At 44.0% G+C, this 26976-nt stretch overlaps 1 protein-coding gene across 1 annotated transcript in view; it reads left to right on the top strand.

Annotated features, from left to right (window-relative positions):
- Window positions 1-26976, top strand: part of CFAP54 (cilia and flagella associated protein 54) — a 2285874-nt gene that overhangs the window by 571537 nt on the left and 1687361 nt on the right. The window contains exons 19-20 of the mRNA XM_086918163.1: window positions 10089-10163; window positions 10273-10391. Coding sequence (XP_086774289.1) covers window positions 10089-10163; window positions 10273-10391 — 194 coding nt within the window. The remainder of the gene's footprint in view (window positions 1-10088; window positions 10164-10272; window positions 10392-26976) is intronic.

Below are 26976 nucleotides of genomic sequence, written 5' to 3' on the forward strand. Positions count from 1 at the left end.
GGCAGTTGTGTTGTAACAGTTGCGTTGTAAAGGTAGTGCGTTGTAATGACTGCGTTGTAATGGATGTTTCCCATGGGATTGTCTTCAAGATAAGCCACTTCTGCCATCTCAAACATCTTTGTTAGCGGCCCAGTTATGTCAAGGAGGTGATCTTGGAAGGATTTCAGGCCTTTATCAAGGCCTTTCCTATGGTTTTTTCCGCTTTTCGTGATGAACACTACCACTTTCATATTTAGGTCTGGGGTTGAAGCCACTTTATTTGGGAGGGATGGTTATGGGCACTCAGATCTGAGGCGCGATCTCACCTCTTTTGGGATTTACTTCCAGAGCCAGAGGGAGAGATGTCCTACAACATGTTGAGATGGGACCCACTCCAGAGACAATGGGTGTTTGATAAGGAGTGGGTTGAACATGTTTTCCCCAAATAGGTCCACGATCCCCGTTTTTGACCCAGAGGCCTTAGATGCCTCATCCGTTGTTCCCACATTTCTTATTTCTACCTTTTCCATATCGGAATCAAACTCGGTCCTCTAGTCCATCATCATATCGATGGGAGTAGGTAGTTCTGAGCCTTTTTCTTGCCCATCTGTAGTGCCCAAGGCACTGTCTATGTCACCCCTACAGCGTGATGTCAGTGGGCTTGAAGTTTTGTAATCTTGTGAATTTATATGTTAAACCAATCACAGGCCCCAGTCACACCTTTGTGTATGAGCCTCTGACATGCTTCCACTGGGAGGGAATAACACACAAACCTATTTCAGTATAAGGCAACTGAGAACAAGTGGCTTGGGCTTTGGTAGGTGAACCACTCAAAAGGTGTGTAAGAGAGTGGGTTACTGGTCGAAGGGGGTGAAACCCTGCTCAATCAGGAAGCACAACCTGTCAGGGTGAGGTAAAAGCAAACCCCAAATTAATCTTTGCTCAACCCTCTGGTAGCGTGGCACAGAGCAGTTAGGCTTAACTTGGAGGCAATGTGTAAATATTCAGCACTTCAAACAGTTATTGTGAAAACACAACACAAGAAGAATCCAACATCAAATTAGAAAAATAGAGTGCATTTCAATAAATAAATAAATCAAGACCAACACAACAACCAGCCAATTAGTAGAACCAGAGATATGCAATTTTAAAGATTTAATGGAAAATAGCACTAAAAAGCACAAAGTGCCAGCTGTGGTAATCTGGTCACGGTGGACCAGGACTACAGCAGGAGGAGGAAGCACCCTGCATGGCATGCTAGCACATAATTTGCCCAGATGAGTTGTGCTAAATTCAGTGCATGCTAAAACTCACTTCATTTGAAAGTCTTTAGTATTCACCACTGGTGGTGCAGCCAGTGCTGTAAATCTCTAGTCATGTGTTTCAGGATCTTTGTCCTTCAGTATAGAGTAACAAGAAAATAGCCCATACTGATACCTTTTCCAATGTATGTGTAATATTTGATAGGCAACTATCATTGTCAAATATGCTTGCTAGTATGGGTTTATTACTAGCGAGAACCATTATTGCTCTCCACTCATTTATTTAAAAATTGGGGGTAAAGCCCATTAACATGGCAAAAAAAGTCTACGCAGCAAAGTCAATGAGGTTAGCAACCTACATGGCAGGCATTTGGGGATATATCAACTCCTCTGCCCTACAGATCATAGAAGACACATTTTGGAAAAAACTAATGGGCCTCCCAGTAAGCTGATCCAATTTTATTGCCCATGCAGAATTGGATGTTCCATATTTGACCGATACAATTGCCTTGGCCCCAATAATGTTGTGGCATTCTATATGGAGAAGGGAATCTATCCATATCACTCAAAACCTAATTGAAGACTGCCTATCCCTGGAAAATGCCCATGGGATTCCATGGATCTCCTATATTAAATCTACTTTTTCCTCCTTAGGTTTAGAACGCTTATTTGCTGTCCCGAGTGACTGTTTGAAGTTCTCAGAAAGGGAGATACAATCACATTTCCTGAAACTAAGGGCTGAAGTAAGATTGAAAGCAAACTGTACAAAAGTATCGGTCAAAGAATACTTAGAAAGCCCAATGGTACAGGAAGGGCCAACATCCTATATCTTTATTGCAACAAATTCAAGTCACAGATTTTCTCTAATTAGGATTCGTTTGAATTTTATTCCATGTATGTTGGCCCATCCAGCTGGAATTTCTTCCATGAATGAATTACCATCCTGTCTCTGTGATGGTGTTTCAGCACAATCAAATCTACATAATCTCTTTGTTTGCAAATTTTATGCAGAACCACTTAAAACACTTATTCTGCCTTTGATGCGTAAATATTATTTTAAACAATGTTGTGTTCCACTGTATTTTCTACAATCCCTGCATAACCTTATGGTGTCTTTTTCTGTGGCGTCCTTTTTAATCCAATCACGAAAAATTAGGAAATTGCACAATACCTAGAATGAATTTTAAATTGATCCTATCAGCTGCCTTTTATTAATTGCTCTCTAATTGTGTTTGTTATGATGCAATTACCTTGTTATCCCTCTATGTATATAATTTTCTTTTTTGTATAGATGTTTGTAGACTACTTTTTTGTTGTTGTATTTTTATGATCTTATACTATAAGCATCGAATAAAGTGAATTGACTGACTGATTGCATAACAGTTGACATTTAGGGGTTCTGGCAATGCTGCTCACAGTCTTCTCAGGTTTAGCACCACTTCCAGAGCGCAGGTGCATCCCAGAGCTCATCAGCCCAAAAACTCAGTAAGAAGCTAATCACAAAAGGAGGGAGCGCTTGACATACCAGCACACAATTTACACAGATGCATTGTGGTAAATGCTGTGCATGGCAAAACTCACTTCAGTTGAAAGTCTTTAGTATTCAACATTGCTGGTGCAGCAAGTGCTGTGTATCTCTAGACACATACTTCAAGATTGTTGTACTTCTTTAGTAGAGAGTAATAAGTGAAATTTGGGGATGGTGGCAGTGCTGCTCAGTCTTCTAAGGTTTAGTCTCACTGCCAGAGTATATGTGCATCTAAGAGGTCGCCAGCCCAATAACTAAGCAAGGAGCCAATCACAAAAGGAGTAGGGAGCACACTGCCTGGAATACCAGCACACAGTTCACCCAGATGTATTGAGGTAAATGAAGTGCACAACACTCACTTCAGTTGAAAGTCTTCAGTATGCACCATTGTAGATGCAGCCAGGGCTGTGTATCTCTAGAGACATGTTTGAGGATTGTTGTCCGTCTTCAGTAGCGAAGTACAAGTGAAATTTGGGGGTGCTGGCAATGCTACTCCCAGTTTTCTCGGGTTTAGTACCACTCCCATAGCGCAGGTGAATCCCAGGACAAAGTCACAAGTACAGACTGACCATTAAAAAGTGTGGGCCAGCTACAAAGACCCAGTTACCCAGTTAGGCCTACTGAACAAGAGTACCTTAAGACCTGGTTGCGAAGAGATGTGAAGTCCCATGTTGAGGGTGCAATGCAAACCAGAGGCGATACGAGGTCTGGACAAGGAGCTGCATTACTCAGAATCGGTTTGTAGGAAATGCAAAACGCGAGGCGGTGACCTTGCATGGAGATGTGAATCACAGCGGTGGTTCTGACTGGCTGCATTGTGTGAGGCAATCTCCTTGTGCGGAGATGTGTTGCGTAGTGGTGTTTTTGATTGGGTGCTGTAGGTGATGTGAAGTCCTTGCATTGGGGATTTCCGTGCAGCAAAGATGATGCATCAGTTCTGAGGGCGATGTGTCAAGCTGCAGAGGCAGTACACCAATTCTGCGGGTGATGCTCAGTGGAGGAGATGCTTCAGTTCTGCTTGTTTCATAGATGGGCTGGCTGAACACCCTACATCCAAAGGTCCAGGACTAGGGTAGCACCATTTGGGAAGGCAGCACTCAGATGGCAGAGTCTAGGTTCTGGGTTCACAGCAGTTGGAAACCTATTATGTCTCTAAGATTTTTGATCATGAAACAAGCCAACTACCCCTTTGGGTCACTCTGGGGTCCTGGGTTATGTATGCAGGTCCAGTCCTTCTCACCCAGGCAGGAAGGCAGCGGGGCAGCAGGTCCGCAAGGCAGGGCAGCAGTCCTTCAGAGCAGCAGTCCAGTGGAATGACGGTCCTTCCAGCAGCACCTGGCAGAGTCCACAGGTCCAGGAGTGTACTGAAGATTTGGGGTCTGAAGTCCAATATTTATACCTGGTGACCACTTTGAAATGGAGGCAGCTTCTATGGGTTTCCACCTCCCTGGGGTGTCACGCATCCCCTTCCTCCCTGTCATAACCCCAGCTTATTTTGGGTCCCAAAGAACCAGAGTCAAACCCTTTGTCAGAAAGCTCAGGCAGAGCCTTTGTGATGTACAAGTGTGGTAGGTGACAGCTCCTCGCCCTCATTAATTATCCGGCCAACACGTATCTTCCCCTTGTCTCACTGTCTGGCATCAATACACAAAGACCAGCTGCCAGCTACATCTAGTCATGTGACCCAAGCTCAGGCTGACAGCACCAAATGGTTAGGACAAAAAAATTCCAACTTTCTAAAAGTTATATTTTCAGAGTTATGAATAAAAATCTGACTTTACAGTTAAAGAGAGCTTTTAATTAGAATTCTTTGGATACCAAACTTGTGCAGTCCACCCTCTCCCAATTTGAAGTACAGCTTCAATATGTTAAGATAATTCCAATGTTATCCTATGGGGAGGTAGGCCTTACCGTAGTGAAAAACCTATTTAAGAGTTTTACACTTCCCGAACTTGTAAAACTTAAAAGTACATGTCCAGCTCTTTTAATACACTCCACCATGCCCTCTGGCTGGTCAGGGCCTAACCTAGGGGCGACTTATCTGTAGTAGAAAGGAAGGTTTGAGCCTGGTAAATAGTTTATTTTGGCTGGTTGAAATGGCAGTTTAAAACTATACAGACAGACTGCAGTGGCAAGCCTGAGATATGTTTAAAGGGCTGCTTGAGTGAGTGGCACAATCAGTGCTCCAGACCCATTATTACCATTTCATTTACAGGCCCTAAGCACATGTAGTACCACTTTAATAGGGACTTACATTAAATAAATATGCCAGATTAGTTGTAAGCCAATTCAACCATGTTTTAAGGAGGGAGCACAAGTGCTCTAGTACTAGTGAGCAGTGGTAAAGTGAGAAGAGTCCTAAAGCCTGCAGAAACAAAGCCATCAAAACAGGAGGATTAAAGGCAAAACAGTGGAGAACCACACCACGGATGCCAGTTCTAATATAGTCCCTGCATTTTTAAGAGAGGTGAGTTTGTTCCATAGGATTGAGTGGTTTATTGTTTTATATCTTGCTGATAAGTCATGGAGGATAAGATCAGAAGTCACTAGGTTTTAGTGAGCATCAATGATGAAGTTATGTATGTGAGTGAGTTCTGCGTTATTGGGGAGGACAGCACACAAGTCTAACTGCAAGGTGCCAAGTAGGATATTGAAGGAATGTAGCTCGTGAGTCACTGAGTAAAAGTTGTTCAAGAATTTTGGGAAGAAGGATTTGTGGGAGACCAAAAGATAGTATGAAGAAGAAGGATCTGCTGTGACTAAATATATTAGTACCACAGTAGATTAATGGATTGGGACTATTTCCCAGTGAGAAATCAAAGACTCAGCACATTGGAGTATGAGGGGAGGGTGCTGTTAGAGCAATTCATATTGTTAAAAATTTAAGTACAGGTACCTGCTGAATCTAGAATGGGAATGAACTTAGTCTGAGAGTTTGGCTAGAGGGATGGGAAGGGAGTCTTTTGGGTGGGAAGGATACAGGAGGCTAGGCAGTCAGCGACTGGTTAGTGATGTCCTGCTGTTTAGAATGTTTGGTAGAAATGATTAGCCCAGTCATTGGTTGTAAGTGTGCACAAGATAACAGTGGTGCAAGAAGGGGATAACAAGAATTGTAAAGTGTGTAATAGGTGTTTTGGCTGTGGGAAGAGAAGATGGATGAGGTTTTTGTTGTAGCTAACTTAGTCTTTATTGAGGTTGGCTGTGACCAATTATTGCATACACTCTTTCATGGACCCTGGTGCACAGCACTTTCTCAGTCTGCTATGGTAGGAGTTTGTAATGGCTTTGAGGAATTGGATGACAGTGGATATCCATAGATGGACCAGGGAAGCCAGTGAGGTGAAGGTTCTGAGGAGCAAGTGTGTATGTTAGGCAGACAGCAATGCATTATTGAGGCAGTGGAAGGACTTTGGGCTAAGTGGTGTCATCTGTAAATAGGTATGGTAAGATATATTATCTTATGGAATGGCATGGCAAGGTATGGTATGGTTGAGCTGGAGCCATCACTGATTACCAGAATAGACCTTCAAGGCAGTCAAGAGATCTAAGGCATATGTTTCCTCTGGCAAGGTGTTTGAGCTGATGACATGTGTGACAGAAAGGTTCTTCAGAGTAAGCCAAGAGAGGAAGTTTTTTTTGAAAGCCTTATTAAATGTAATATAATAGGTATAATACAAGTAACCTATGGGACTTTATATGTTTGCTTTGTTGGCCCTAAGTTGGCATGGTATGACCAGACGTGGGTCCCTTGCTCAGTTTGCCACTGGATTCAAGCTAGCCTGGCTGATGAAGGGTGTTACCCAGAAACCGGTCCCAGGATGCTTGTTTCCGGTCCAGGGAAGACCTGGTTTGGCACTTCGGGCTGGACTGTTTCCATGAGGTACAGGGTCAAGATTGATTTGCATATGGCTGGGTCTGAACTGAGGTGGCGAAGTGAACTAAAGAATGATGACGGATTCCTCCCAGGTCTGTGACTGGGGGTGAGTGTCTGAAGAGTTTCAGCGCTCCGTCCATCATCTCCTTGTGTTACTTTAATCAATCAATCAGTCATTTGTTAAGCGCACTACATACCCGCGAGGGTCTCAAGGTGCATCGGGGGGAGGTGGGGGCCGCTACTGATCGAACAGCCAGGTCTTTAGCATCCTCCTGAAGGTCAGCAGGTCTTGGGTCTGTCGTAGGCTCAGTGGGAGGGTGTTCCATGTCTTGGCGGCGAGGTGTGAGAAGGATCTCCCGCCGGTGGTTGTTCTTCGGATGCGCGGGACGGTGGCAAGTGAGAGGTCGGCGGAGCGTAGCTGGCGGTTGGGGGTGTAGAAGGAGAGCTGTCTGTTGAGGTAGGCTGGGCCGGTCTTGTGGAGTGCCTTGTGTGCATGGATGAGGAGCTTGAAGGATATCCTCTTGTTGACGGGGAGCCAGTGCAGGTTTCTCATGTGGGGGGGGTGATGTGGCCGTGTCGTGGTACATCGAGAATCAGTCATGCCGAGGCGTTTTGGATGCGTTGTAGTCGATTGATGAGCTTGGTCGCCGCTCGCGCGTAGAGGGCGTTTCCGTAGTCGAGTCTGCTGCTGACGAGGGCCTGGGTGACTGTCTTTCTTGTATCTGTCGGGATCCATCTGTAGATCTTGCGGAGCATGCAGAGGGTGTTGAAACAGGAGGAGGAGACGGCGTTGAATTGTTTCGTCATTATGAGCGTTGAGTCAAGGATGATTCCCAGGTTGCGTGCGTGATCGGTGGGGATAGGGGCTGCCACCAGTGCCGGTGGCCACCAGGAGTCGTCCCAGGCTGACGGGTTTGAGCAGAGGATGAGGACCTCCGTCTTGTCCGAGTTCAGCTTCAGACGGCTGACCTTCATCCAGTCGGCGACGGCTTTTATTCCTTCATGGAGGTTGGCTTTGGCGGTGATGGGGTCCTTGGTGAGGGAGAGAATCAGTTGAGTGTCGTCGGCATAGGAGATTATGTTGAAGTCGTGCTGTCGAGCGACGTGTGCGAGCGGGGCCATATAAATGTTGAACAGTGTCGGGCTGAGGGAGGATCCTTGGGGTACGCCGCAGATGATCTTGGAGGCTTTGGAACGGGGGAGGCGGACGCTCTGGGTTCTGCCTGAGAGGAAGGAGGTGGTTCATTCCAGTGCCTTGTCTCGAATCCCTGCGGCGTGGAGATGTGCGCGGGGTGTGCGGTGGCAGACGGTGTCAAAGGCGGTGGAGAGGTCTAGGAGGATGAGTGCTGCAGTCTCCCCGTTGTCTAGCAGGGTCCTGATGTCGTCTGTGGCGGCAATGAGGGCGGTCTCGGTGCTGTGGTTTCTGCGGAACCCTGACTGGGAAGGGTCCAGGATTCTGTTCTCTTTGAGGTATCGGGTTAGCTGTCTGTTAAAGATTTTCTCGATGACCTTGGGTGGGAAGGGGAGAAGAGAGATGGGTCGGAAGTTCTTGAGGTCTCTTGGGGTCTGCCTTGGGTTTTTTGAGTAGGGCGTTGATCTCTACGTGTTTCCAGCTCTTTGGGAAGGTCGTGGTCTCAAGGGAGAGATTGATGACGTTGCGTAGGTGGGGTGCGATGGAGCTGCTTGCTTTGTTGAAGACGTGGTGCGGGAATGGGTCTGACGGAGAGCCGGAGTGGATTGTGCTCATGGTCTTGATGGTGTCATAGATGCTCACGCTGGCCCAGCCTAGCAAGGGGACGTGGTTGATGGTGTGTGGAGGGTCTGTTGTGTTGCTGTCTGTTGGGGCTGTCTGGGTGTTGAAGCTGTTGTGGATGTCTGCTATCTTGCGGTGGAAGAAGGTGGCGAGGAAGTCGCACAGGGCTTGCAACAGTAGGATGTTGTTGGTTTATTATTTGTGTACATCCTTGGGACTACATATGACTTGGTTTTTTATTAGTTTTATGAAATTTTAATGTAATGTGGATAATTATAACCAGTATTTATTAAATAAATGTTAACCTTTTGTATATGTTGGTGGATAATTAGTATTTATTAAATGAATTGTAACCCTTTGTACATGATGGTGTTAAAAGTAAAAGGGAAACTGGACTAACTGATCCGGATTGTTTTGTAATTTTATGATCTGTAATACAAATGGATCAAATAAAGTTTCTTTGATTTGATTTGAGTAAGCCTTCCTTTTTGATGGCTGTAATATCAGCAAGCCACATAACTGAGTTATATGCCCTTTGCACCCCATAAACGTTCACTGTTTTCCAGAAAGACGGGTGGTTCTCTCATTTGGCTCTAAAGTAATGTCAATTAGCATTTGAACGAAGAGACTGATCCTCTGACATTTTCTCTGTATCTTCTTTACTCTCTTGTTGAGGTGACATCTCACAATAAGGACATCAAGTGCACCTTGCGATTTTTCCTAAACAGGGTCACTGACTTATGTTCTTTTGACCAACTCCGTATGGGTTTTGGAAACCGAGCTCTTGCTAAGCCCCCAACTACCAGATGGTTAACTGAGGCAGCTTTGGTGGTATTTTCGAGGCATGTGCTCCTTAGAGACCTATGATAGTAGAAACCATCTGCTACCCTGCATGCATTGGTCTGTACTGATGCCTAGTTTGCTCACAAAGTTCTTTGCCTAGGCCTCAGCAACTCGATGTTAAACACTCCTCCCTTTATTTATTGTCATTTGTTTTTTAATCAGCCCAGAAGAGGAGTACAGAGACAGTGTTGTTTAAAATTATCTTAATGGTGACTCCTTTACTATTAGTTCTTATGCTCATTTCCATTATCAATGCCCTTCTGCCGACCCCTCTTGTGTCGGCCAAAAACACACCCATTAGCAAGTGCACAATTTTGCACAGGGAAGAGGCTATGATTGCACACATGAATGCACAATATGGGTGCGCAAAACTAGATATAGAACCGTTTCTGGTTCTGCCAGTAGGTTGCAGAATACCCGTAATCTACAGAGACAAGGTAAACGTTGACATTATACTACCAGAGAAGTACAAGTAACGAATCTCTTTTTTCTAGAGCTGATCATAAATAGCTAGAGACCTTTTAAGTACTTTTACTTCACAATACTTGCATTGGGCATGGCGGTGCTTGATATCAATGTGTCCTGGCCTGCTCTGCGAATTACAATAGCAAACATTTGTCACAATGACCCTAAACCAAAAAGGTTTATTGTGAGACATTTTATAGAACATCTTAACCACCTGTCTTTTCTATGATATCAGAAATACTGTCTTGTATCACTATTATTTGAGAAATATATTCAGGATAACCTTTTGTTTGTAAAATGTTCTTTTGAAAGAGTAGCTTGAGTGTGCCCGATGTGTATGCACTTTAAATGATCTAACATATTCAGTCATGCTTTAATTTTCAGGTGGTGTTACAAAGCAAACTTCCTGTTCCTCGGCTTGCACAAAAGGTCCTAAAGCATGTCTCCATTTTTTCACGGGTGAGTATAATTAAAAGATAAACATGTTATTTTGTGTTTACAAAATGTCTCCCAAGAGACAACCAAGAGGAATGTTCTATAACTTGCTAAATATTTGTATGATTTACAGAGGAATACATATTGAATAAGATCAATAAGAATAAAATATCGAAAGCCATTTTCCTGATGCAGAAAGAAGCACTTGGGATAAAAAAAGGACTCCCCCATAGTTCGACTCAAATCAGTGAGGTAATATACATTATGACTGTACATATCTGACGAGTGTGGGATAAAGTCATTCATGTTTGCAAGATAGAACATGCTTTCGCAAAGCCATTAATCTAACTATGGCAAGCTGGTGCGATGGTTGAATATTTTTACTGGAAACATACGACAATAAAATACAAAGAAGAAATAAAATGAATCACTCCATAACCATGACCGCCTTATGCCTACAAAAAAGTTTAAGGTAAAAAATATTATACATCACATATAATGTTAACAGAACATTACAGGTGCTTCTTAGCTAGTATAGAAACCCTATTCAAGGAAGAAGATTTAGTGAAAGCAGTCCAAGTTGGAAACAATATAGAAAGGGCTGTAGGTGATGTTGTAATAGCTAGGAATTATATATCTGAAACATTTACCACCAAAGCAATCTGTAAAGCTACTAGGAATAAGGAGAAAATCTACGAACTAGGTGAGCAGGTAGGACATTATCTGGCAATCCGTACAAGACAGCAAAACACCGAAAACACAATTAAAGCAATTAGAGACCCTATTCATGGATTCACACAAAACCCTTTGGAGATCAGGGACTCCTTTAAGAGGTATTATGTGGACTTATATACAGAGACATGTAATAATCAGTTTAAAATTGAGGAATATTTAGATCTAGTCACAGGGACCCAATTACCTCAATCTGATACAGATAGTCTCGCAGAGGCTCCACAATGGGTTGAAATTCTCCTCTCAATAAATAGCCTCCCCTCTGGTAAGGCAATTGGCCTAGATGGAATCCCTGTGGAATTTTACGCTAGATTTAGCAAGCAACTGAAAAAAATCTTAACTAATTTGATAATCCATGTTTTTCTGGGTGGACCGCCTCCGGAATCTTGGGCACGGGCAAAAATTATTGTTTTCCCGAAAAAGAATTAGGAGCATATCGCCCAATTACATTAATAAATAATGATTCTAAGATATACTCTAAACTGTTAGCTAGCAGACTCGCCCCAATAATCCACAAAATTATATCCATTAGGCAACATGGATTCGTGCCAGGGAGATCAACCACAGATCATATCCAGAGGGTAATCACACTTTTTGACATAGCAGGATACCCTATGGCACTGATATTGCTAGATGCAGAAAAAGCATTCGATAGGGTCTCCTCGCAATATCTATGGACTGCTATGTCAAAAAGTGGGATCGGGGACCAATTCATCAATGCTGTTCGCATGATGTATGTTAATCTTGAAGCAGTGGTCATGATCAAAGGGGAAACATTAGACACCATCAAAGTGACTAGAGGTACAAGGCAGGGCTGTCCCTGCTCCCCTCTACTATTCGCTATATTTCTAGACCCATTTATCTCGAGGTTAGAAACCAACCGATCTATACAACCAATGAAGACTACAAACGGTGAAACCAAGACCTTGGCATATGCGGATGATATCGCAATAGTCACACCCAATAAAAACGAGGCAGTTATCTTTATGGAGGAAGAAGCGAAAAAATTCGGAGAGATCTCTGGGTATAAACTAAATCAAAATAAAACACAGATTATAATTAATAGCAAAATCAATGTTAGAATTGGGGGTCTCTGGTTGGCGCAAGTTTTCACTTGTGACAAGCAGGGACCCTCTCCTCTAAGTCAGGGCGAAGGATGACCCCTTAGAATTACCCTTGCTCACCCTCTAGGTGCGTGGAGTGAGCATCCAAGGCTATTCTTCAGGCGTTTCTGAGTTAAGCACTTGTAATAACACACACAGTTAATATACCAATCCCCACAAATGGACACCAGGCTGTAGTTATGTAAAAATACGGTTCCTTTATATAAAAATATAACTCTGTAGGCAAGTACTTATCACAAGACCATTAATAACGTTTTTCGAAGCCACAATATTGTAAATAGATACTTATACAGTGGTCAGAGTCTATTGATTAACTCAAACATTAAATGTATCATAAGAATATTGCCAATAGTGAATTATCAAAATTCCATCCGTGTAGTGCAAAAACATTTATTTTAGCACATAGTAATCTGGGTGCTTAGTATCATTCAATAAGTACCAAAGGTAGTGGAATACAAATTAAGCATATGGAAAAATATATCAATTACTTCATTGAATCAAACACATATTTAAGGACACAAGTCCCAATTGAATGCATATATAAACTTTGTATGTAGAAAAAGATTCACATATATTATCTGCATTGTGACATATCAACGTGCTCAAAGTGATAAAGAAAGGAGGTAGTAAGGTGAGATGGGTGTGATGGGGTGAAGGTGAGGACTGGGTAAAGGTTGTTGTGACCATAAAACAATCACAGTGATATTCAGCACGGCCTTTACAGTCTAGTTTAGATCGGTAGTTCCAATCAGCTCTTTAACATAGGATCTGTATTGCTCCATTAATTTCTCCTATGGTTAGAGGGTAGGTATAGTCTGGTCTACGTTTCGACCCCCGGTTTAAGGTTTGGTTGAAGCCTCATGCTGGGGTCTTCTTCAGTGAATCAGAAAGAATTGCCTATGCCTCACAGCTTAGTTCAAGTACACACAAGTTTAGATACAAGTAAACCACAATTTATTAGTTTACTCTAAACAATTAATGTTTTTCAATAACATTTACTTCGCAAACACAAAGGAGAAGTTCAAGATAAGCAGAGCCAAGATCGCTATCAACTTTACGTCTTAGCCATATGTATTTCACAAACATTTAGAGAAAAACAAACAGTAAACCAAACATATATTCCACATTTGACATTTGACAAAAAAATATTAACTTTTTAACAACACAACAGATTCGAGCAAATGGACTTAAATAGCCTTATACATTTATGAATGAAGGAGCACTTTTTGCAACCAATTGCTGAAACAAGGGGAGAACACAGAACAATCAAATTGTAACCAACATTAAATCAACTCCCAAACCTGAACAAGATATAATCAACAAAATATCAGGATTAGAGCCCATTTCTGCGTCACTAACAATGGCCAACTGGCCAGGAAAGAAGGAGGGTGCCGACGCGTTTCGAATCCTGATTAAGGATTTTCAGGATTCTCTTCAGGGCAGTGTTAGTCTAGTCCATGGGAACTGTTTAAAAATGAAGAACAAAGCAAAAAAATGTTTGTTACAAGGGGGGTCCTCTAGCCACTACTCTTAAGCCGACTCGAGTGCCAGAATAAAGCATGCCTTATGTTTATCCTGCCCACGGTCAGTCTTGTTTAGGAAGAAATGTCGTCTGAGCTTTGTGGTCTGCAATGTAACAGAGTAATAGCTATATTGAGTCCTATGCGTAAACACGAGGCATACTGCCAAAAAGCATGATTGTCAAATTGCTATCTGTTTACCTTTAATCGCTTTAAGGATATGCGCGATTTCTTAGTCCACTGGAGGAGTTATTTTCATTTTCTGCAACAAGTAGACAGTGCGCGTGTAAGTCAGTTGCACACACTGGGCGCGTGTAGAACAGTAATGCGTTAAGGATTAAACCATCGTGACTGCGTTCACTTACTTGGACATCGGTCTTCTTCAGGACATAAAAGAACAGGAGCGCCTATAAGTAATACAATTAAAATGAATGTATCAGAGCTTTGGTGGAAATCATGATTGCACTAGGACTAAGTGAAAGAATTGGGGTTCTTACACATTATAGGGCCGTTCAGTGGCCTTTAGAGTTGGACCATCTTCGGTTCCTCTGTGGAAGAATATAACCTGAAAATATTTTTAAAAAAGGAATCGGTGTTACTGTCGGGTATCTAAGGGACCCTATCTGCATTTCGATTGGCGAGAAATAACAAGGGGGCACTTACTAGGACATCAAACGCTTTCCAATCAGTCTGTTTGCTATTTCCGATTATTCATGTGTCCGATGGAGACCTTTGGAGGTGCGTGAACAAATCTCGCAGCCCTTGAGGTTCTGGAGGACAAAAGCAATGGTGCATCTGGTGAGAATAAGCCCTGGTGTAATTGAAAGGCTCATTCCTAGGTCATGTTGTGAAAGTGGATATTAGTTAAAAGTACGCCAAAACGAGTCCAAAATCCAAAGGATAAAGACGCGTTATGCTCGTATTTTATCAATTAACTAAATCTGGTGTGCGAGCATGATGGTGGTGTGAGGGCCCCGAAGCAGATGTGCACATTGTGTTAATGTACCCAATTATTGCTCGGCGGGCTCACTCGAGCACCAAGTTGTCATCACGATAATGTTCATTAATACCCGAGCGGGTTAGGAATCAAGTATTGTCATGAGATTTAAGTAAAATATGGCATCTTAGGGTGATTGCCGGTTTGATGGCATTAATCACCTGCTAAATCCTAAGTGCTAAAGTTAGGGCACGTCTCACCGTGAATTCCGCTACGGAGCGTGTGTGTCCATCTCCGCTGCCGAGTCTCGAGTGATCAGCCGCGAGGTGCAGTCGCTCGATACTGCTTGAGGGCTTGTCCCTGCTCAACCAATCAGGGGAGGGCAGCCAAACCGCGTTAAGGGAGTGTGTGCAAAGCCCCTAGGGGAGGCCGCTGGGTCCCAAGGGTGTATGTTTAAAGAGTGTTTACTCTATCAGAAATCATTACAATTGTGAGATTTGTCGGAACTGGTTAAAAGAGAGGAATACTTTATTTTATTTTCAAAATAGGGGACACCTATCCCATTACATTGACGTATTGAGATGTGAGATAAATTTGACATACAGTACAGTTGCGAACATTGGATTAATCATTCAGCATCTAAACCCAGTAGTACATTGTAAACCATATTCACATGGTGTCAGGCTGCATGTCATCCTACCATTTAGCTTAGATAGTGTGAAGCTTGTATCGGGTTAACTAGACCAAATGGAATCATTTAATACAAACCAAGGCACTGAACTGTTCATACAGGCAAGTTTGTTCATCGTATAATATCAGTGCAATTTGATCCATATCCCAATGTGTATCGCTGGTTGTGTTAACTAATGGAAAAGCTAGGCACATAACATACCAACATGTATATATATATATATATACAAAAGAGTGGAAAACTCAATATTAAATTCACGGTTATATATTCATGAAAGAAATGTACCAGTTGTGTATTCCTATATTTCCAACCCATTCGATTATTCACGATTAATCAAAGCCATTTGGGAGAAAGTGGCATCCAATTCATTTAACCCTCTAACCATAGGAGAAATTAATGGAGCAATACAGATCCTATGTTAAAGAGCTGATTGGAACTACCGATCTAAACTAGACTGTAAAGGCCGTACTGAATATCACTGTGATTGTTTTATGGTCACAACAACCTTTACCCAATCCTCACCTTTACCCCATCACACTCATCCCACCTTACTACCTCCTTTCTTTATCACTTAGAGCGCGTTGATATGTCACAATGCAGATAATATGTGTGAATCTTTTTCTACATACAACGTTTATATATGCATTCAATTGGGACTTGTGTCCTCAAATATGTGTTTGATTCAATGAAATAATTGATATATTTTTCCATATGCTTGATTTGTATTCCACTACCTTTGGCACTTATTGAATGATACTAAGCACCCAGATTACTATGTGCTAAAATAAATGTTTTTGCACTACACGGATGGAATTTTGATAATTCACTATTGCCAAAATTCTTATGATACATTTAATGTTTCAGTTAATCAATAGACTCTGACAACTGTATACGTATCTACTTAACTGACCCAGGTCAGAGAGTTCTTAGGGTACACCCCGTTATAAACTCATCACATAAACTCATCACAATATTGTAAATAGGCAAGTGTTCTCTTTGAATTAATAGCTGCTTCCTTTTACTCTGGGTTACAGTTCAAATGTATAGAGTCAGATCTCTGTAGATGCCACAGTTCTTTAAATGCACTCTTTAAACTGTTCTCTTAGTATTCTGGGTATTTCCCTTCTTAAACCACCTAACCCCGTGTCTCTGTTCTTTTTGGGATAAGGTTGGATTGACCCGTACGTTTTCAGTGCTCCAGTGCGCTTTGTACCGTGTGGTTGCCCTACCGCGACTCACGCATCTTGTGGGTTGGGTTGAATGGAGACCAGAGAGGGGCCTCGAGAAACCCAGGGTCTTTTCCGGAGGTGGGGGCTCTCGGCTGCAGTGAGGAGCAGGGAGGCGATGAGAGGTGCCTCGAGAAACCCAGGGCCTTTTCCGGAGGTGGGGGCTCTCGGCTGCAGTGAGGAGCAGGGAGGCGATGAGAGGAGCCTTGGGAAACCCAGGGCCTTTTCCGGAGGTGGGGGCTCTCGGCTGCAGTGAGGAGCAGGGAGGCGATGAGAGGAGCCTCGGGCCAAGCGCACAGGGATGGTAATGCGCTCCGAATACAAAGGCTTCAATTCCCCAAATGCGCTTCCGATTCGGATCAGATTCTAATAGCAAGTGCACACTTTACTATAGGCGGGGAAAAAAGAAAGTTGCGGGCCCGAGCCCGTGGTGTGCACAGTACCTTTACCTTTGAGTGGCGAAGGCGGAGGCGGGCGCACAGCGGCTCTGGGCACAGGGCGAGGCTGGTGTCCAATGCGTCCGGTCTTCGACGGGTCTGTCCTTTGGATCCGCGGTCACGGTGGGGGCATCAGCGGGAGAGTGGGGGGCCCTTCAGCGAGCCTCCAGCGGCGAGGTGGCAGGGGCGGCCTGGCACAGCGGGGGAAGAGCAGCTCAACAGAGCGGGGCTCTCTCCCGGCAGGAACGGTCAGGCGGCAGTAGACACGGCCAAGGAGGGGCTGTGGGGGCACTAGTGTCACGGCTCCGGCGGGGAAGAAATCCTCACGGCGATTACAGATGGGCAAAGCACAGGTTGAGCCAGATGGTCCTGTGGCTCAGGTCAGGGGGCAAGCTCAATCAAGCCCTTGGAGAAAGTTTCAGCACAAGTCTGCAAAGTCTTTTCAGCAAGTCCTTTCCTCTCCTTCCTCAGCAAGGCAATCAGCAGGCCATTCCTTCCAGCGTCTTCTTCTCCTACTAGTTGGGCAGAGGTTCATTGTGGGAAATAGGATTCTGATTTACAAGGAGCAGTGCTCCTACTTTTATACAGCATTTCCTTTGTTCTTGCAGGCCAGGGGGGCCTCTGCATAACTTCGTTCAGTCCCTGAGCACTTTGTTGGGTGTACTCTGGTCTCTTCTTTCAGTGTGAGGGGCAGACAGATCAGACGCTCCACAGGAGGTGGAGCCAGCATTGTGTGGACAGGGGCAGCCAGGAGTACCTTGTTGACAGTTTTTCTCCCTTCCTGGGCCAGGTGTCGGGCTTAGTCATCAGTCGCTCCCAAGGGGGCGGAGCCAGCATTGTGGTGGCAGAGCACAGCCCTATTCAGAGTCCAGGGGCACTCCCACCTCCCACCAAGGTGTAATCCTGGCATTCACCACCTGCCATCCCCCAGCCCTGTCACTCACATAACCCAAACAGTCAGATACTCATCCTAGCAGAGGCGGGCTGAAATGGTTAGGCAAGCAAATGTTAACTTTCTAAAAGTAGCATTTGCAAACACAGGATATTAGAATAAACTTTACTAAAAGATGTATTTTATTATTCTGAGTTCAGGCATACTAAACGTGACTTTCTACCATGTTCCCTGAGCCTGCTGGGATCATAGGGTGTAATAATTCCAGCAGCTCATCTTGGCCTAAGAGAACAGGTAGCCTTACAATAGTGAAAAACGAATTTGGCTGTAATTCACTATTAGGACATGCCACACACATCGGGGCTTGTCCTACCTTACACTTACAATGCACCCTGCCCTAGGGCCTACCATAGGGGTGACTAATATGAAGCAAAGGGAAGGTTTTGGGGCTGGCAAGTGTGTGCACTTGCCCAGCCAGCAGGACCATACCAGACTGCACGCAGGTTCTGCAATGGCAGACCCTAGACACATTTTAAAGGGCTGCTTCTGTGGGTGGCGCAACCAGCGCTGCAGGCCCCCTAGCAGTATTGGCATTTACAAGCCCTGGCACTCCTGGTGCACTTTACTGGGGACTGACAGTAAATCCAATGAGCCAATCATGGAAATCAATCACATACACACTTTACATTGGGAGACCATATGCACTTTAGCACTGGTCAGCAGTGGTAAAGTGCCCAGAGTCATTAAACCAACAAAAACAGGTCAGGGAGAATATTGGAGGAAGGCAAAAAGTTCAGGGGTGACCCTGCCAAGAGGGCCAAGTCCAACAATCAACTATTCTGATGAAAGGGTGGTGGATAACGCACTATATCCCGGTGTTAATATCACCTCAAACTTAAACAATTTAGTGAACCTTAACCTGAATCCACTTCTGAAACAGACAGGAAAAAGCTTAAAAGGATTGCATTACTTACATTTAACAATTATTGGAAGGTGCAACCTTACCAAAATGTTATTTTTTCCTAAATGTTTGTACTTTTTTCGAACAATCTTTTTAAACTTAGATTTTTTAATTTTTAAAGAAATAGACAGTATTTTTCTCGTTTTATTTGGGGGTATGGTAGAACACGTAGAACTCAAAGATTCATCACCCTACCAAAAGAAAGAGGCGGTCTGGCACTACCTAAGTTCAAAACTTATTGGTGGGCTACAGTCCTCAAATATAGCAGACTGCTTTTAACCTCCAAACAGGATCTTAATCTAGAGAGGTCAGTCCCAACTCCACAGGAACTTATCCTAGGTAACGAGGTGGGCGATCATCTGTGGAGATTAACCTGCGATTGCCATTTTAAAAAAGTCCGCTTTAAAACCATTTAAGGCATTTACATCGCCTGGAATCATATTTGAAAATTCTTGGGGATCGGCAAGTTTTCCTATTATAATGCTAATGTTAAGAATGCTTATAGAGCGCATGGCTACCCCAGTGACGGGGCATCCCAGCGCTTGCAGACAGTTTGAGAGAAAGGCGAACTACTCCAGGGGGGGCAGGTAGCGGCACTTAGGAACCCTGGGTAGAAGGGAACAACCAGGTTTTGATGAGTTTTCTGAATGACAGGTAATTATTTGTAGCACGCGCCTTTCGAGGGAATCTAATTACACAGTTTCGGGGCCAAATACCTGAAGGAACGGCCACCAGCTCTGCTCCTTTGGATTTTGATGGTGCAGGCAAGATGGCGGTCCGCCGAACGGAGGGAGCGTGAAGGGACATAGGAAGAACACAGACCTCGCAAAACTCGGGGCCAGAGCAATGAAGGATTTTATGAGTTAGGCAGAGGGACTTAAATTGAATACGTTGTATGACCGGAAGCCAATGTAAGCACCGCAGAATATGGGACGTATGACAATGCTTTGGTAGGGCGAACAAAACGCGCGCAGCTGCATTTTGGGCCCTTTGGAGGCGGTTGGTGGCTGTTCGATTAGCGCCCAGCATTAGAACATTACAGTAGTCTATATGCGATAACACAAGGGCTTGGACGATTGTCTGGCGTGCAGGTGGTTCAAAGAAGCCCAAAATAGGTTTGAGCGACCGTAAGCGACCATAGCACAAGCCAGCCACTCTTTTTGCATGGGACTCTAGGGAAAGGGAGTCGTCCATAAGCACACCCAAGTTATTTACTTCCTTCTTAGGAATGGGAGGTGGACCTAACGTGGAGGGCCACCAGTGATCGTCCCACCTGAGTGTTTCCATGCCAATCAGGAGTACCTCAGTTTTTGAAGAATTTAACTGCAGGCAATTCGTGGTCATCCATCTGGAGATGGCCAGAATATCCTCTTGAAATTTGGCTTGGTCCGAATCCATGTCCTTCGAGAAAGAGAAAATAAGCTGCGTGTCGTCCGCGTATGATATTAGTTTGATCTTACGTTCTCTGGCCAACACTGCCAGAGGGCGGACGTACACGTTGAACGTTGTATACTACCCTACACAGAAATACAAATCTCCTGGAGACTTTCGCCGATACTTGTATGATACGATGGATCAGATCGGGAATTTCACAAATTGGATCACTTTATGATCCAGTTGGTTTCCGGTCATTTGAATCTTTAAAAAACAAATTTGGTTTAGAATCTCGAGACTTTTTAAAATATCTGCAAATTAGGGATTTTATGATGAAAAAGAGGGGTGGCAGTGTGGCTTTCGAGAAAATTCTCGCCATAGAAACAGTGGTCCAAAGTGACAGGGTCAAAATTGGAGAAATCTATAAAAATTGAGTTACAGCTTTTCCCGATTACTTCGATAAACATACCCTAAATTGGCAGAATAAACTTGGAATCTTAGAGACCCTACCACACAAAGTATTCGAACTCTCAAACTCAGTATTAATGTCCACCAAATTGCAAGCCAAATTCTATAAGACTTTCTTTTTAATTGTATTATACCCCCGATAGAAAATCTAAATGGAGTACAGGTAAAGGTACATTATGCCTTTGATGCGCGATGTCGGAAGCCGATGTAATACATATGTTCGCCACATGTCACACTCTAAGCACTATCAGACTAGAAATTTCCACTTTTCTATCTGAAATATTTGAGACAAGAATCGAGATCTCAACAGCTGAAATAATACTAGGGGTAGACAGTGATAACAGACCCGATACAATGCATGGACTTTTGTTTATCTCAATGGCAGTACTTAGAATCTGCCTGGCATCTGCCTGGCTAGATCCCCATCCACCAACATTTCAGCAACGTCAGGCACGTTTTTTAGCATATAGCCTGGAAATAGCCATTTATAGTCGGAAGAGTATGAACAAGAAAAGAAAAGGATTAGAAATATGTTATCCTCTTACACAATGGATAGAAAGATCGGATTTATAATGTCATTTAAGTATTTTAACTGAAATATTATTGAGTCTTCTTTTTCCCTTTTTCTTGTTTTCTTCATTTTTTTTCTACTTATGAAAAATAATTCGGTTTATTATACCATCAAGAGTATGTTTGTATATAGCATATTTATGTTGCCTGTATGGGGGGGGGGTTGTAATCTTGGGGATGGGGGTAGTAAATCACAAGTGTAAAAACCTTAATAAAGACTTGTATTAAAAAAAAAGAAACCATATTCCTGACTACAGAGAGGGCAATTTTTTGTTCCTAATATTCATAGCATGGGCTTTGGGTCAGCCCCTTGTGTATGACTGAATGACTTTCTTGTCTATCTTAACTGTCTCATCTCAGTTCAATGGCGTTCCTGCCTATACCTGTGTTTGTCTTGCTCAAGAGCAGTTCAGTTGTTTGATTAGATGAGTTGTATCGTTCCACTGCATACCTGAGGGAACTATTTTTTTTTTTCTTTAGCATTCTGTAGGAGGGCCTGTGTTTACATGATCTCATTTTTTCTTTTTACATTCCCTCCCCTTTACTCTCCATGTGCTGTTTTCACACTCCTTCATACTTCCTGCCCTAATTTCCTTTTTAGTTTTCTTTTCTTTTATTTTTTACAAACACCCAGCAAGTGCCCAGTGCTGCTAAGCCACTAGCGTCTTTATTGGCTCTCTCCGTACTTTTTTCATCCATATGGGATAAGGGGGCTTCCTTCCCCCACACTCCATCCTACCCCCTCTTTTCACATTTTTGTTTGTTGTATGACTGTCCAGCATCTGCCTATGTCCTTTTCACACCGTTCTTTTGTTTAATTAAAAATGAGTGACACGTATCATGGTGCATAAGTATGTCATATTTTTTTTTTCAAAATATATTTTTATTAGTATTTTTTGTACATTGTCAAAACATTGCAATAGTAACAAATATCAACACCATAGAGTAAGTCTGGCATCCAACTCCAATGGGCGCTTAATATTGACAACAACTATAAACAACCAGCTTACCCTCCCCACTTCATTCCCCAGACACCCATTGGCTCTGACCCGCATAACAGTAGAAATGAGCATCACAATATAGAGAACCTTACACTTGAATACATCACAGTCAACTTCTTCAAGATACCCCTGGCTTTGGCTACTGCCGTCTTCCAATATGTCTAAAGAGTAAAATTGCATCCATCTGCCCCACACCTTATAGAATTTTCTGATGCAGCCCATACTGGCATACGTTACTTTTTCTGCAAAGAATATACACATTCATGCCCTGTCGCCATTCCTGCATAGTCGGACAGCATCGTGCCCCCTAGTATCGGGCTACTTCCCTTTTAGCTACGATCCGACCCAGGCTGCAGAACAGGATCTAGGCCCTCAGCAAATCAATATCGTTAAGGAAACCCAGAAGGTAAAATATGTAGGATCCAGTGGAATCAAAGTCTCAAGCACCTGACCCAGTTCTCCGGCATTGGCAACCTAGAAAGCTTGTATTTTGGGGGCAGTTCTAGATTGTATGGAAAAAGGAGCTGTCTTCTCCTTGGCTCCCTGGGCAGTTCGGGGATTGCACCCTTCCCATGATATGCAGTTGGTGCCTGTTGTAGTACACTCTGTGGAGTATTTTATATTGGACTAGTCGAAGTCATGTTTTAATTGCTACCTCTCTTGGATGTATTAAAGCTGCCTCCTAATCTATATACTCCATATCACCAAACTCCTTAACCCATCTCTCCCACAGCTTGTGTAGGGTATCTGACATGTTATTGTTGAGGGTTTTGTAAGTGAGGGAAATAAATCCCCTCCCTAGCTCTTCAGTCAGCAGCCGTCCCTTTAATGGGGTGTATCCCGGGATACCTTCCACAGGGAGCCCCTCCACCTGCCATGCGTGCCTTATTTGTGCATATTTGAGATAATGGGTTACGCTCATCACATAGACCCGTTGAAGGGATGAGAATGGCATAATATGTCCCTCGATGAGAACCCCCACCTTAAAGAGCCTGACCCAGGCCTCAAATCCTTGTAGTTTTTGTATCACCGGAGGCCAAACCCCCTTCCCACAATGGTGTTTCCCTTGTTGGCATACCGTGCCAGCCATTAGCTTTCACTGCTCAATCCCAAGCCGCAAATTTAATCTGGGTGGCCGGATGGAGACATCGAGTCTCACTGCCTCCATAGAGATATTGTAGGGAGGACCATACTCCCCATTGTGCCCTTTACAGCCTACCCTAGGTCGAGTGCTCTGGTGAGCAAATAGCCAATCATTAATATTGATGCGGCTGTCTTCCATTATTAGGCGAAAAGGTCAGGCAGGGCGATTCCACCATCATACTGGTTACATTGGAGGGTTTATAGGGTATTTCTGGGGTGTTTACCAAACCACAATAGGGTCCGTATGTTGCCCTCAATTTCAGCAAAGATCTCTGGGGAAATTTGGTAGTACATATTCTGCAATACATACAACAGTTTGGGTAGTGAGATCATTATGAACATGGCAGTTCTTCCCATAATCATGAGGGGTAGTCCACACTACCTCTCCATTTCAGACCAGCACTCTACCATCACTCTTCCAAAGGTGCTTGGAGCAAAGTTACCTCCCCGGCGTCATGAATAAGCCTAGGTACTTAAACCCCTATCTCGTATGTGTCAAGCAACAGGGGAGCTGGGGCACCTCAATTCCAGCTTGCGGAAGGTAGAGCACTGATTTGTCCCAGTTGATCTTATAGCAGGAATAATTCCCATAGTCCTCAAACAAATGAAAGATCTAGGGGGAGGGACTCAGATGGGTCTGTGATATAAAGAATAATGTCATCCGCATAGAGCAAAATATCTTCTTCTAGTAAGGCTTCTCCAATTACTTTAAAGCTGTGAATCTCTGGATGGCTGCGGACTGCACATGCCAGTGTTTCTATAGTGAGGGTGGAAAGGAGAGGGGGATAGAGGGCAACTCTTCCTCATGCCTCTAGCAAAGGGGACTTCAGAGGACAGCACTCCTTTTACTCTGACTGCCGCTACTGTGGCATGGTATAGTAATTTGACCCATTTCTTGTAGGGGGCCAAACCCAAATTTGACTAATGTTTGTTCTAGGAAGGGCCAATGCATGGTGTTGAACGTCTTTTTTGCATCCAGCGCTAAAAGGATATGGGGGTCAGAGCAGGTTTTAATCACAATTGTGTGTCCATCTAAGATTGTAGCGGGCATGAAGCCGGACTGGTCCTTATGAATCAGTGGCGTGATCACCTGCAGTAACATAGTGGGCAATATTGTGTCAAAATGTTAACCTTGGTGTTGAGTAATGATATTGGATGTTTTGAGTCGTATTTTTTGGTAGGCTTGCCTTTTTTGTGCAATACCACTATGACTCCCCGCCCAAGATCTGGAAGGAGGGTGCCTTGTTTGCCTTCTTCTCAGAACATGTTTAAGAGATGAGATCCCAAGAGCCCTATCTAGAAATTATAGAATTCTGCTGGGGTTGCCATTGGGCCCCGGGGTCTTATTAGAGTTATGTTTTGCCATGGTACCCTGGACTTCCACAATGTAATGTCGGCTTCAAGTAGGGCACATGCCTCTGCATCTAATATGGGGGTAGGGATGGCAGCCAAGTACGTTTCAATTTCGGGCAATTCCTATAATGGCTGGGTTTTATAAAAATTCTTGCAATAGTGGGCAAAGACTTTAGCTATGGCTTTGTCAGAGTACGCACATTCTCCCCATGGTCTGACTATCCAATGCATCCATCTGGATTCTGCTACCCTTTATCCAACCAGGCAAGGAGCCTCCTGGCTTTCTCGCAGGAATTATAAAGTCTGTGTAATGTAACTAACATTTGAGTCCTAGCCCCATCTTGTGCCAGGGTTCATTATTTATCCTTCAGAAGATCCAGTTTCCTAAGGTCTGGGGGTCTGGGTCTTGTCCTAAGGCCCCCTCAAGGTTTAGCAACTGACCTTCAAGCTGTTCCTGGACTCTGTACCGAAGGACCATCTTATATGTCTCCCATCTCACTATCTTTGACGTGACTGAGTCTTCATTTTCCTTAAAGAAAAACTTTGAGTTAACCCTCTGCAACTTCCCAGTCCCTCAAATCCCATGCTTTGAGTTTCCAGCCCCGTCCCCCTCCACGCCGGCTACCCAGCTTCACTAGGAATGGGGAGTGGTCTGAAAGGCCATGGGCCAGTAGCCGCTTGGTTTATAGTACCCACCTCGCTGGCCGGAGAAAAGACATGGTCAAGGTGGGAAAACACTCTATGGGCCGCAGAAAAGTAGGAGTATCGTCTATCAAAGGGGTGTGCACACCTCTAGAGGTCTGAGAGCCCCAAAGAGGCAGCACTGTGCGCAAGCGGCGTGTGTTGCGCATTCTCACCCGTAGTCCCTGCCTTGTCTTGGTCAATAGCCATAATGTCATTAAGGTCTCCTCCCACAATGTGTGTGAAGGAGTCTGCTTCCTTAAATATAGCCGCTAAAGTCTCCAGTTTAGGGGCCTGCAGTCTAGGGGCCACTTATACACAGAGCAATGTGACTTCGATATGCCCCCAGGACCCTTTAACTCCCACACATCTACCTAATGGATCTATCCACTGTTTTGTCATACAAAAAGGTGTATTTTTTCTAACCAGGGTGGCCACTCCCCTAGACCCTGTAGAGTATCCTGCATTTACCAGCACCGTATAGGCCCCTATCCCCAGGAATTTGCACTGAGTCCCCTTGAGATGGGTCTTCTGTAAGAAGACAACATCTGGTTGTATTCATTTGATATTTTGGGTCACCAGAACCATCTTAACTTTGTCTTCCAGGCTGTTTACATTCCAGGATAAGATTGGAAGAACCCAGTAATCTTGTAGTGGCGCAACCATTGTGGTTCTGGATCTATGGGCAGGGAGCTCCAAAGTTGAAATGGTCGCCAGCCTGCTGATATGTGATAAGTGTATTGGATGTATCCTGCTGCAAGGTCAGTCTTCGGCCGAGGTGGCTGTGTCTTCCCTTTAAACACTAAACAAACAGAGTTGCAACTTGAACTAACTGTCCCTGAAAAACGTGATTCTGTACCTTTTTTTGTAAAACTATCCACTGTGACTTGCTAAGTCATCCATCACTGGACAAGGAGAGTCATTCCCTAGGGCCCCAGTTCTGCTCATCAGCCCCACGACTATATGACTGCTGTCAGTCCGAACGCTGTAACCTCTAAGGGAGGATCTCAGGTTTGTATTCCAGGTTTGAAATAACAACCATCAATGGGTGGGTGGGGGGGTCTCAGAATCTGTCCCCTGGTCATCTCCAATATTGCCATTAGTGGGTCCACCCTCTAGGACAACAGTTTTTCTCTTTTATACTGCCGCTGCTCGTCCCTCTTCTGAGTATTAAGAGGAGTCCAGTCTCATCTCCTGACATCTGTAGCACCAAGGGGCGCCTGCACTATTTTTCTGAGATCGGCAAGCTCTCCTCCAGAACAAAAGCCAGTCTTTGAGCCGGGTGCCCTCTCCTGCATTTGGGAATGAGCCCATAACTCGTACCTTGCTTCCCCTGCAGCATGGGGTGCTCCTCCAGTCACTCCAATGCTGCTTCAAGTTTTTGAAAGAAATGTAATTTCCCCTGGAATAGGACCTTCAGTATAGCTGGGAATAAAAGCATGGATTGCAAATTAAGACTTTGCATCTTGGCGTTGCCAGCATTGAATGTACGCCTCAGCCGTTGAACCTCACTGGTGTAATTTGGGAGGATCAGGATCTTGGAGATTTCATGGCACACTTCCCCCATCTTGTGTATTTCAGGAAGGTTCATGTCTCTATTTTGGAAGTTCAAGAAGCGCACTATCATTGGCTTCGAAGGGGCGCCCAGTGGTGGCCTGTCCCCCAAAGCGCGATGCTCCAATTCTATAATGAAGGAGGAGAAACCACTCATATAGAATCCATGGCAC

Source organism: Lissotriton vulgaris, chromosome 1_1 (assembly GCF_964263255.1).
Source record: "Lissotriton vulgaris chromosome 1_1, aLisVul1.2, whole genome shotgun sequence".
In the NCBI taxonomy this organism is placed as follows: Eukaryota; Metazoa; Chordata; class Amphibia; order Caudata; family Salamandridae; genus Lissotriton; species Lissotriton vulgaris.